The sequence below is a fragment of the Mesoplodon mirus genome, assembly GCF_964341445.2.
Source record: "Mesoplodon mirus genome assembly, chromosome: 5".
NCBI classification, from domain to species: Eukaryota; Metazoa; Chordata; class Mammalia; order Artiodactyla; family Ziphiidae; genus Mesoplodon; species Mesoplodon mirus.
In genome coordinates, this window is record NC_138980.1 from 76,827,776 (window position 1) to 76,841,533 (window position 13,758).

Sequence of the window (13,758 nt, forward strand, 5' to 3'; positions counted from 1 at the left end):
TCTTTGACCAAAGAGGTCTCCATAAAGATCACCTCCCTGAGTAGGACTTCAGTAAATCTGAGTTCAATTAAAATACTTTTCATCTGCACCGCTGACACTGCTAGCATGAAGAGAAGCCTACAGTCAAAATTAAGTCTGATTCCCTAACCCACACCATTCTACTATAATGTATTTCTTGTAAATATGTGTCTATTTCTTATGTCATTTGAATCTCAAACCAACCTCATAACAGATATTATCTGCATTTTATTGATGAGGAATCCAAGGTCCAAAGATAGTAGACAACTTAATGAAGAAATTCAGAACAGTATGACCTGAGTTAGATTACTTGAGTTCAAATCCTTCCTCCATCATAGTATTTTTATAACTGTGGGAGGGTAAATTAACCTCTCTGTACTTCAGTTTTCTCCCCTGTAAGATGGGTACTCTTACAGTCTACCTGACAAGAACACTGTGGGGATATATAAAGCATGTAGAAATGTGCCTGGCACATAGTAAGTGCTATATAAGTGTTGCTACCACTAATTATTATTGCTATTTTTATTATCTGTAAAATGAAATCCCTGCTTTTTGTGAGTTTTAAGTGAAATAATTTATGTAAAGTGCTTACTTAGAATTATGCCTGAGACGTACTTAATGTTCATTACACATGAATTGTGAGACCAGTTTAATTCTCTTCCAGATCCATTACTCCTAAACTGTACAGATTAATTCCTTTGCTCTGTAGTGGATAATAACAAACAGGTTCTATTAGAAGCTGGAACTATTTTTACTTGTACATAGTGTTTTCCTTGGATGCTTGAATAATGCACAGTTGTGTAGTATCATGATTATTGCAAGGTTTATATCATTTGGAAATGTGAGTGAAATGAATCAGGTGCCATGTAATGATTGTCCTGATGAGGATTTTAATAATGTAGTAAGATTTCATTCAGAGTATCAGGAATGGTTACAACATCCAGAAGATACTCTTCAAATTTAAATATCTTTTCTGCCTCCTCTTTTACCTAATTTAAAAACTTAGGCTCAAAGCAAAAAATGAAAAGATATGCATGTAATTCAATAACTCAAATTACAAAGGTACGTGCTAATATATTAGCATAGCCAGGATTTTTACTTACTTGTGGCCCATTTCATGAGCAATTGTAAATGCAAGGTTCAGGCCATTGTCTTCAGCAATAATACATTTTCTCTTTTCACTACACATTCCACTCAAGTAAGCTATACCTAGAAAACACAAATGTTAATTATCAAATGTCAGAATTAAAATGCAAATATTTATGCTTTGTATTAATAGAAGAAAAGAAAAATGATAGTTTTCCCCCTCAAATATGTCAATATTAAACTGTGATATCCAGCCCCTAAAAACAATTTCAGGAGAAAATGCATATGTATATGTCACTCAATAAACTGTTAATATTGTTTTCAATTTTATATTTTAGATGAAATTATTTTATCAATTATACAGTTCTCAAAAGGCATACCATAAACATACATTTTATAAATACTTTTCATTGTCATGTAAGATAAAGTTACAACTTAGAAAATGTAAATGAAAAAGCAATGATTATTTAAATATTTTTCAATTCTTGAAACCTAGTTTCAAAGAAATACCCTAAAATAAACTACATTTATAAGATTCTTGAACTCACATTTATATTTTTAGTTAATAAAATTTTGAAATTTTATTTTATGAAATACCATTTTAACTAATGTAACATAAAAACTATCTATGGTACTTGGAAAACTGAAAATGTTTCCTTTGAAAATTTCTTAGTTAATAAGATGATCTGACCATGGAGTACATGATATTGAAATATTATTTCAGACAAAAATTTCAGGAAGACATTTGATCTTTTGGTTTAAATTATTAGTAAAGAGGATAATATCTGAAATCACTAATACTCTTTAGTCAAAGATTTATGTACTATTTTACTAATTCAGATATACTCCTGAATAAATATCATTTAATACAAGGAACTATAATCTTCCAAGAGTATGTTTTAATGTATCTTCAAGTAACAAAAGTTATTTGTTATAAAATAAAATTGTTATTTTTTGAATTAGTTGTATGTTCTCTAATTCTCATATCCTTATAAAATACATGTAAGCTCATTTTATGAAAAGATTAAAGCCAGGACAGGTAAAATGATTTGCAAAGATCACATGACTACCAAAGATAAATCCATTTACCAGCTAATTTTATTTTGCTTCTGATTACAATTTAGAGCAGAGTTGCCCCTAATTAAAGGTGGTTAGCTGAATGCTTGTAACTTTTTTTCTCCAGAAACTTAAAGAATAATGGCACGGAATAACTAAATTTAAATAAAACAATAAACCACCTTGCCCGGGTTTTGGAAAGAGAAGATTCATGAAGGAACACGAACTGATTTAGTGGAGCCACAGCCACATGACAGGAGAGAAGGATTTTATGAGCCTGGTAGAACCCCAGAGAGGCTCAAGACTGAGGCACACAAGGTTTTTGAGGAGAGGCACTGCTGGAGGGTTGAAAATGGAGATTAGTTCAAAGTTTATCCTTAACTACTCTTTCAAACCTTCATGTTGAATGTCAAGGCCTGGTATCCACTGGCCTATCAGACAAATGAAGATATATTTGTTAAGCAAAATGTAGTATAAACAGGTTATTTAAAACATATAACTATAGGAAGAAACAGCCAAGAGATTAAATATACATATGTTACTTTCTCTAAGTATTTAGAAATTAAAATAGATATTATAGACATTTCAAATTCACAAATAGATGAATAACTTCTTTATTAATGGATGGGTAGATGGATGGATGAATGGATGAATAGAGAGATGATATGCCCTACTTCATTTGGCTTATTAAGGCGACTGAAATTATTCCAGGGTTAAATCAAGATAAAGTGGGAAGGAAAGATGAAGGTAGTAACAAACAGAAGGGAGAAGAGAAAGAGGAGAAAAACATGTTCTTATCTAGTTCCATTAAACGATAAGTGAAATAAACACTTAAAAAATTCTTAAACGTAGTGTGAATTTTAGGAGTGCTAAATCAGGTACTTATTAAAACAACAAAAAATGGAAAACTAAGATTTAGGAGTAACTGAACTTGTGTCATAATTGAACGGAAGAAGGAAGGAAGAAAGAAGGAAGGAACAGATGGAGTGTGAAAGAAAAGTAGCTCCTCTTAAAAGGATATTAAAATTCTCTTGAGCATTTTAAGATTTTTTAAAATATATAATTTGAGATTAAACATTCTTCAAAAATTCTAAATCAAGCTCAACTATAATTAGCATGATGATGACCACTGTTTGGTACAAAATTTCCTTTAGAATGCCCATATATTTCACCACGTTTTTCACCACAACTAAAATAATTCCATCACCATATGCAGATTAAAATTCAGCCAATGTGGGTTGTCATCATGTCATATATCCCTTTGCTACATGAACCAGTACATATCAAATTTATCCACTTTAATAAGTTTTACATTTCTTCTCCCATACCCATTCAAATATACTGTTCCCGAATAAAAATAGCATTGTCACTTGTTTTAAATTCTTATATTTTCTATATAATTCTTTTTGTTGTATACTTACATATTTTTTCCATATTTTTCTGTAATGTTACCACATTGGCTAGGATTTTCAACATACTGTTGAAATATGTGGTATTGAGCTCTGTGTTTTCCCTGCTGACTTTAATAGGAATGTTTACAGTTTCACAATGGAGATGACTGCTGTAAGGACTTTGAAAGATATAGCTTGTTAAGTTAAGGAAATTAGTTTCTAATATTCTTGTGTGTCTAAGTGAAAAAGGAGGCAATGTTATATGATTCATGGGTCAAAGGTGGATGGCTATTGGAAATAGCAACCGAGAGAAATAGGAAAGAGAGCTGAGATTTTGTAGATCGGGTATAAAGGAAGAATTCTAGGGTGTAAGAAGTGGCAGTAAAACTGAGAGTGAGAGAAGAGATAGACCTTGTAAAGGCTCTATGCTTGATAAGTAAAGTAAGGTCAGAGCCTGATACTTGGCAGAAATGAATACAGTGGTCAGGAGAATGGAGTCATCAATGAGGTAAAAGAACAGACACTTTCCAAAAAAAGTATTGGAGACTGTGATAAGAGATAGACTTAGGGATTTTTAGATTTCAGAGCTGAAATTCCATGACATGATTAGGTATTGCCATGAGAGTAAAGAAGGGCAGAGGTAGAGGCTGAGATCAAAGGATAATTAAGTAGTGTTAGGGGGACTGATACCATGAACATGAAACTGCACATGATCACAAAGAACTTAGGTGGGAAAGGTGGCCAACATCCATAGGAAATGTGAGCGAGAATCAAGGAGATGGATCAGTCACAGTGACAGCGAGGGACATGATGGTAAAGCTCAAGCTTCAGCTTCAAATGCTGAGTTTTTATATGAGGGCAAGAGAGATTTTGATTTAGAAGCAACAGTGGGAAGCAAGAGGAATGCAGAAGGTGTACAACTTCGGTATCTTCCCAGCACCAGCCCTGTGGTACAGGGGAAGAGAAAGAATGAACAGTGACCTCTCTGGGGGCCCTAAATTCTTCACCAAGTTATGGGAAATCAATGACTACTGTGTGGTCATATAAAAACATATGGTGGTAAAAATGATAATTTATAATATACAAGACATATTTTATACTGTAAAATATAAATTTATATAAAATAAAATTCAAAAATGATGAGTACATATTGACATAGAGGAATGATCACAACTAAGTGTTAAAAAATCCAAATCATGGGCTTCCCTGGTGGCGCAGTGGTTGAGAGTCCGCCTGCCAATGCAGGGGACATGGGTTCGTGCCGCAGTCTGGGAAGATCCCACATGCCGCGAAGCGGCTGGGCCCGTGAGCCATGGCCGCTGAGCCCACGCGTCCGGAGCCTGTTCTCCGCAACGGGAGAGGCCACAACAGTGAGAGGCCCGCGTACCACACACACACACAAAAAATCCAAATCACCACATTTTCATAGGAAAACAAAAAGACCACATAAATATGCTAAATTGTTAACAGCAACTGTATTATGTGAAGAGACTGTGGGTAACTTTTCTTCCTTTTTTCCCATTTTCCAAATTCATGTAAGTGTTTATAATAGTTTTATAGTAAGAAAATTAAAGACATAAATATGATAATCATGTTTATGAAATTTGAATAGTAGTTAATACAATGTCTTCTAGATCAGGGTGTAATTTAACAACCAAAAATGACCCTCTACTGCTATTCTTCTTTTACCGAAATGTAGAGTCAAAATCTTCAACTAAGTTTCTGATAAGTTTGAATTTCATTGTTCTTACATTTGGCACACCGAGGAGATTTTCTTTGACTTAAAAGTTATGGAGAATAATTGTAACCATGACTAATTTAAATGACTTGCATTATTCTATTTAAAAGCCCATGCTTTTCAGGTCCTTTCAAGAACCCACATGTTTCCTATTATAACAAGGGGTAGAGGTTAGGAGGGGAAAGGATTTAACACAGCTATTTAACACAGTTATTTAAAGATAGCTATAATACAGATGCTTTTTATTTTTTTTTTTATTTTTTATTTTTTTCTATTCTTTTTGCGGTATGCGGGCCTCTCACTGTTGTGGCCTCTCCCGTTGCGGAGCACAGGCTCCGGATGCGCAGGCCCAGCGGCCGTGGCTCACGGGCCCAGCCGCTCCGCGGCATATGGGATCCTCCCAGACCGGGGCACGAACCCGTATCCCCTGCATCGGCAGGCGGACTCTCAACCACTGCGCCACCAGGGAGGCCCAATACAGATGCTTTTTAAAGCCCTCTTTTAATGTAGAAATTCTGAAAACACAAAGGAAACCAAAACAACTTCTAATTTGTCATCTAAAAATGAATCAAATCATGCACCAGGAGTCAAGAGAATCTCTCATCTGAAAACAAAACACACTATCCTGGACCTGATATGACACACCTCATCAAGATGATCAGAAACCTCTAAAACCCTACAGAATACATGTTACAATAACGGTCTAATCAGGACATCACAGTTTTTAATGTGATCAAATGGGTGTATCCTACCAAAAGGAAGTCACCCAGCTCCCAAACTGCTGCCTTTAAACACTAGCTAGACCACCTCAGTTCAAAATCCTGGTTTTCCTGGCATAAAATACTGCATAATCCTAGGTAAGTTATTTATCTTATGATTGCACCCTATGAGGTAAGTTTTTACCTATGAGTCCTACTATTTCTTGAGGCCTAATGTAATGTAGTGTGTGACAGGTCCCCAAGGTACAAAAATGAATCCATGCTGAGCACTGCTTTCAGGAGCCTGAGCCACACAAACACACATTTAAAAAATGTTCTGAGACATAAAGATGTACATAGGATATTATGGGAGAATAACTTACAAAAGACACTGAATAGGGGAAATCAAAGCAGGAAAGGCTTTTAGAGAGGGAAATAGTTTGGCGGTATCGTTGAGTGGGCAGAGGTGAGCCAGGGAAAGGAAGTGGAAGTTGGGGGGTAGAATTCCTGAACAAAGGACTGATCAGGGAAAAGCGTAAAAAAATGCTTATGAGCTGATGTTACTGACAGAGGGATGCTTATGTTCCTTAAATGTGCAGGCCCTGTAGTACATCTCTGCATCAACACTGTATTTGGCACATTCTCAGTAAGGGGTACTTTAAAAGAAATGCATAGAAAGACTAATATAAAATGTGATTCAATGCAGGGCCTTAAATAAAAAATATAATTTAGAAGAATCAAATGTATTTCATCCACGAATTTGAAAAAAAATTTACAATATTTTAATAATGATGCCCAGATAATGTAAAACCCACTTACACAATTACATTCAAATTGGGCCTTGAAAATATTTTAAAACAATAACTTGCCTTACTAGTTTGCTAATTATCTGCCTCTGTTCCATTAAAAGACAAGATGATGATCTAGGACTATAAAAGCACAATTATATAAGTTATACATTTAATATCAGTATAGTTATAACAGTAATTAAAAATAGACTTCAAGATCCTCTTAAATGTTTAAGTAACTTATAACATTCTTAACAGTACAGTTTCTATGAATACTAAGAAAAAAAGTGACTTCTAATGACAACAAAAATGGTATTAGTTTAATGAAAAGTACAGTGAAACTCTGTGGTCAAATAAGGCAGAATATTGTTTAGACATTAAAATATTGTTTTTATGTTCTCATGTCACGTAGAATGAGACTCCTTTTCTGAAAAACACATAGAGATGCCAAATAATATGTAATATACAAATTTCTGAATGTATAGCTAAGGTTGAAGTAAAAACAATTCTCAGGTACAGGAATAAAGCTTAAAAAAATTCAAGTCTGGAGTGATAAGATCATGAGTTAATGCTGTCAGAGCCTGGGTATCACATAAGATACAAGTCTTATTAAATAGTGGGTGTGGTTTCAAAATATCTGCAGTGACAGGTATTAGTGAGTAAGGAACTGAGATCCATATGCAAATCAGAAAGCCTGGAATAGCTGCTGTTAATGACTTTCAAACATGCTTGAAAATAACTTTAAAAATCCATATGCAGGAAAGCAGCAAGGAACTCTGGCTCAAAATAAATTCTGGGTATCCTAGAAAAGACTCGATAAACAAATCAAAACTCCAAGCCATCATCACGCATAGGTGTGAAGCCACAAGAGTACTAAACTATGAATGTAATGTACAAACTGATCCTACAATTTGGGGATCATACAAAGATTAGGGATTTCCTTGTCAGTTAAGTAAAAATAAATGAAATATCACTATGATATCATCTCGGTAAACATAAAATTCCCACAAGGAAGGTGACTTAAGATGAGCTCACAAATAAAAATTACAAACCAAGTAAAGAAAAGGTTCACTGTGAGAGGGAAGTCATCTCTACATAAAAACTAGAGAATAAATGATGATGAAGTAAAGGTATTTTTAACGTAAAGATTGGGAGCTTGAAATCCACTTTCACTGGGCCACCACAAACCAAATGCATCTTTTTGTAAATTAGAGAAAGAAACCCCTTCTTAATGATACTTTATATTAAAATATTGGTGTAGATAATGCTGTGATAAAGATAGGAGTGCTTATATCTTTTTGAATTAGTGTTTTCATTCTTCAGATAAATATCCAGAAAAGGAATAGCTATATCTAGTCTTAATTTTTTAACCACTGTCCATACTGTTTTCCATAGTGGCTACAAATTATTTACAAGAATCAAGATATGGAAATAACCTAAGTGCCCATCAATGGATGAATAAATAAAGAAGATGTGGTACATACATACAGTATAATACTTCTCAGCCATTAAAAAAGGATGTAATCTTGCTATTTGCAACAATGTGGTTGGACCTTGAAGGAACTATGCTAAGTGAAATATGTAGATGAAGAAAGACAAACACCATATGATCTCACTCATGTGTAATATAAATGAACAAAAACAAAATAAATGAACAAACCAAACCAAATAAAAACACAAAGATACAGAGAACAGAGTAGTGGTTACCAAAGGGGAAGGGGCAGGGGGGAGGGCAAAATAGATAAAGGGGTTCAAATGCATGGTGGCAGATGAAAACTAAACTTTTGATTGTGAGCATGCAACAGCATACACAGAAGTCAAAATATAATGCACACATGAAACATATAATGTTATAAACCAATGTTACTTCAATACATTAAAAAATTAATCAGAAAAAATTCTTGGTGTAAAGAAATGTTAAAGAATTTTCTTCAAACAGAAGGAAAAATCCCAGAATCAAACATGGAAATACAGAGGAAATAAAGAATACCAGAAAGAGTAACTATATGAGCAACTGTAAATAAATATCAAATACACAAAACACTAATTTTAATGTCTTCCAATTTTAAAATACATGCAACAACATATAGTGGGGGGATAAATGAAGTTCAAGTGTTCAAAAGTTCTAGCAATATTAGGAGAGTAGTAAAAGGATACATGTCGTAACACATAGGGTAATTTCAAAAGAATAGTAAAATAATATATAATCAACAGTTGTAAATGTAGAAAATGGCATACAAATATTAGATTGACCTATATCAAAAAGCAAGAACAGAGGGAAAAAGAAACAAGAAATAAAATTAAAAGTGAAACAAATAGAAAGCTCACATTTTATACCAGAAATTTCATTAAATAAAATAGACTATGCTAAATTCAAACTAAGATTATAGAACTGCATAATAAAAATAAACCCCAACTCTACTCTGCTTACAAGAGATACATACACTTTAAATATAAGGACATTGATAAGTTAAAAGTAAAAGAATAGAAAATGATATAATATGTAAACATTAACCAAAACAGATCAGGGGTAATAATATAAATACTACAAATGTACAAAATTATAGCAAATTGTTTAAGCCACAAGCATCAGGAGAGATAAAGGGATTTTTTTTTAATGATAAAAGGGCTACTACAATAAGGAGATTTCACAACTTTTATCTGTAGGCTTAAAATACAGAAAGCAAAAATGAACAGTATTAAGAGAAGAAATGGACAAATCCATAATTAAACTGGGAGACTTTAACATGTCTCTTAATCGCTGATAGAACAACCATAAAAAAATTCACTAAGGAGATAGCAGATCAGAACAATAAATTAGCAAGTCTGTCTTAACTGACCTAATAGAACATTGCACCTGACAACAAAATTAACATTCTTTTTAAGTGTATACAGTACTTTTATAAAAATTGACCATTTACTGAGTATTGGAGAAGAAAAACTCAACGAATTTCAAAAGTGGAAATATTCCAAAGTATGTTCACTGGCTACAATGTAAATAATAGAAATAAAGGACTAAAAAGATAACCAGAAAAGCCCAAACTGTCTAGACATGAAACGATACACTTCTAAGTAGTCCACAAGAGAAAGAAATTATAATGGAAATTAGAAAATACAATTTCCATTATAATGGAAATTAGAAAATACTTTAAACTGAGTTTAAAATACTTTAAACTCAAATGTGTGAGCTGAAATGACAGTGCTTAGGAAAATTCATAGTGTATATCAGAAAAAAGAGACTGAAAATCAATGGTTAAAATTCTTCCCAGAAGATGGGAAAAGAAGAGGGCATTAAAGCTTAAAATAATAGAAGGAAATAATAAAGAGGAAAATCAATGAACAATAAAACAAATGTAAGAGAAAATTGGCAAAAATTGATACATACCTAATAAACTGATTAAGAATAAAAGAGAGACAAGTACAAACCACCAGCACCAAAAGTGAATAAGGAAATGTCTCTACAATTCCTAAAGACATCAAGATAATATATAAAATAGTATGCTAATAAATTTTACAATTTATCAAAGTTATCACAAGAAGAAACACAAAATCTAAAATTTCCTATAATAATCTCCTTTATTGACTGCACTCCAGCTACACTGGCTTTTTTTGCAGTGGAGGGAGGTCATCAAATGAGTCAAGCATGTTTCCACGTCAAGACCTCTTCACTGGCCTTTCACTTGTCTGGAACATTCTCTACCTAGATCTCTCTTCAGAACTTCCTCAAATTTTTAAAAATATTGTAACCAAGGAGGACCCTACAGAGCCTTTCTGGGAGAGACCCCTCCCCCCATGTCCTTTGCCTGCCTCTTGTCTGTAGAAAACCTATAGTCTCCCAGACCTCCCCTGAGTTACAAAAGCCTGGTTTAAGAATTAAAAATGGATAAATTAGGAGTTTGGGATTAACTTATACCAAAAAAAAAAAAAAGAATTAATGATTGAAAGGATGTGAACATGTAGTAAGCAAAGTAGCAGTTGGATCAGGAGAGCTGTAACAATTTAAATAGTAAGTTAGCCATACAGCAGTCACAGAATTTTTAGTTCCTCCCTGAAGTATATAGATGACAGTATCTGATACACATTCCTGAGTTGTTTTACAGATACTAAAGCCCCCACCAAATGGAAGAAGTTAACTACATGATAACCATGAGCACGTAGCCCCCAGTCCAGCTGGAGCCTGAGGATTCATAATGTTAACCCCTGTGACATCACTCTATTACCTCACCATCAACCAATCAGAGAATTGTACACAAGTTGATCACATCCCCCGCAACTCCTCTCCCTCATCTTGCTTTTAAAAATGCTTCCCTGGGGCCTCCCTGGTGGCGCAGTGGTTGAGAGTCCGCCTGCCGATGCAGGGGATACGGGTTCGTGCCCCAGTCTGGGAGGATCCCATATGCCACGGAGCGGCTGGGCCCGTGAGCCATGGCCGCTGAGCCTGCGCGTCCGGAGCCTGTGCTCCGCAACGGGAGAGGCCACAACAGTGAGAGGCCCGTGTACCGCAAAAAAAAAAAAAAAAAAAAAAAAAAATGCTTCCCTGCAACTCATCAGAGAGTTTGAGTTTTTTGAGCATTAGCTGCTCTGAACATCTTGTCTGGCAGCTAAATACAAATTAACGCTGCACTTTCTTCACCACAACCTGGCGTCAGTAGATTGGCTTTACTGCACACAGGCAAATGGACCCAAACTTGGTTCCATAACAATATCACTTTTTTCAGTAAGGCATTTCTTGATCACCAAATTATAATTATAAAGATCCTTATCCCCACCCCGGCATTCCCAGGTTATCTCTTACTTAGATCTACTACTTTTTTCTGTTTCATTTTCATTTTATTTTTTAATGCCTCATTTCATTTTTACTTTTTTAATATATCAATTAATCTAATTATTTACTATGGCTATTGACCATCTCTGCTTTAGAATGTAAGCACAAGGGCAAGAAAGTACTGAGAAATCAAGTACTTGTTCACTCCCAATGTGTAGACCATGTTTTGTATAGTACAGTGCTAATAAATTTTGAGGTGTACTAACATGCATTTCTCTTTTGTATTTCCACATAAGTGATGTCTTCCTAGTCATCTAAAGGCTTTGCTCTGATGGCAGGTGGGAAGGGATAAGGATTAGTGGTATTCTTTTGGAACTCTGGTGGATGTGGATTGGGAAACAACAGGCCAATATAGGGTGGCTCAAATAGAGAATAAAGGAAAATACTGTGTGACTAGGTGGAGATAAGGACTGAGCTATCATTCCTGAGCCTACTTTGACTCTCGCTACCAAGGAGGCCGGAGGGGTGGATGGTTTAACGTAGGGGATCTATAGAGGACATAGCAGAAGTTCAGCAATATCTTCAGCAGAAGTACGAGATGGAAGGGTAGGGCTGGGGTGGGTGGGAAGATAAAGAGTGGGTGAAGAGAGCTGGATAGAAAGGCTACAGAGCCCTGAGATGAACATTCTTTTGTTGATCCCACCAGCTACATTCCTGGGAGCAAAGTCCATCAGTGTGCTCTGCTGCCATGTAGACTAAGGAATTCACTGCAAAGACGCAAAGACCTAAGGTCTCAGAGGGCAGAGAAGTGGTTTCTGATCCATAGCCCAACACCCAGGCTACTTGGAGAGAATCAAATGAGAGGTTGGGGAATTATGTGAAAACAACAAAAACAAAAACAAGGTAGATGAATAGAGTAATTTAAATAGAAAAAAATATTAATTGACAAGTTTACATTTTCACTGTCTTGGAATCAAATGCAGTAGGAACTTCATGTGAAAGATTTAATACATTGTAAGAAGCTAGATGTAACATTTTCTTTGCTTAATTTAGTATAACTTTTGACCTTGTTGTGTGTATTGAGACCAAATTAACTACAGATGGGAATATACATGTTAAAAAATTTGTATTATATTTTTAATGGGTTTCTGAAGGAAAATAAAACAGTAACTAAGCACTCATTTTATTACCCAAAGGTGCAATGGAGGTATCTAAGAGCAGTGCACTAAGTGCACCAGATAGTGTATATACACCACTTGAAATCTTTGGCAAGCTTTTATATGAAAAATTAATACAGTGCAGGAAGAAGATGAAAGATGGTTCAGGTAAATGTTTAGGAAAAATAGTGAAAGAAAGGGAGTCCAGAGGGAGAGTGGCATGTAGGGTGAGCAGCGGTGGCCAATTCCTAACTTCTGCCCTTCTGCGAGATAAAGAGGACTTCATGGTTAAGGACACATCCAAAATAGATTTTGTTGTTTTTACCCTTCCTTAAGGTTTATAATAAACTACACCACTAAGCTGAACCACCTTATCCTCACATTAGGGTAATGAGAGGACTACTTTTGTATGGAAGGCAGAACAATTGAGAAAATTTATGCCTACAGGCTAGTTTTGTGCTCCTGCTATTGTATTCTATATTTATTCTACTTCACATCCACTTTTCATCTCTCTTCAGAAAATTTAAGGGTGGGTTATTGGATGGCTTTAGAAGTTAAACTCTTAAATCATCAGAGAGTTTAAATGAAGCCAGACTCCAATGTACATTATTGTGGTTTTGATATATCATTAATATATCATTAATAATATATACCATCCGAAATTCTTAATTTAGATTTCAGTGAAACTCTGAAAATATAAATCTAGTGGTGCATTCAAAAAGCCATATGTGGTAGATTACACATCTAACCCTTGTAAATCAGTAATGAGAACTTTACTGTGCAGTCGACCACAAACAAGGCTGAAAACTGGTCTTCTCATTGTTATGTTAATTTTAAAAACGATAAATCAGAGTTCTTAGGCTTTATATATAACTTTGCTCATGAGCAAAAAAAAAAACTAGGTTTAATGATTTCATCTGCCTTGGAGATTAAAAAACTGTCATGACTTTAAAAAATAGGTAAGATGAAACACAGTTAAAGATTTTTGTGAAGTAAGTTTAAGGATACAGCTGGAAAAATTTAAAGTGTTCTGATTGCATATAAATCATGAATTTTGGCTA

At 34.6% G+C, this 13,758-nt stretch overlaps 1 protein-coding gene across 1 annotated transcript in view; it reads right to left on the bottom strand.

Moving 5' to 3' along the window:
* The window catches only part of ADAMTS19 (ADAM metallopeptidase with thrombospondin type 1 motif 19), a gene marked incomplete at its 5' end in the record, with an annotated part of 282,396 nt that overhangs the window by 157,806 nt on the left and 110,832 nt on the right, over positions 1–13,758 (bottom strand). The window contains one exon of the mRNA XM_082623301.1: positions 1,122–1,227. Within this exon, the coding sequence (XP_082479427.1) occupies positions 1,122–1,227 (106 nt within the window). The remainder of the gene's footprint in view (positions 1–1,121; positions 1,228–13,758) is intronic.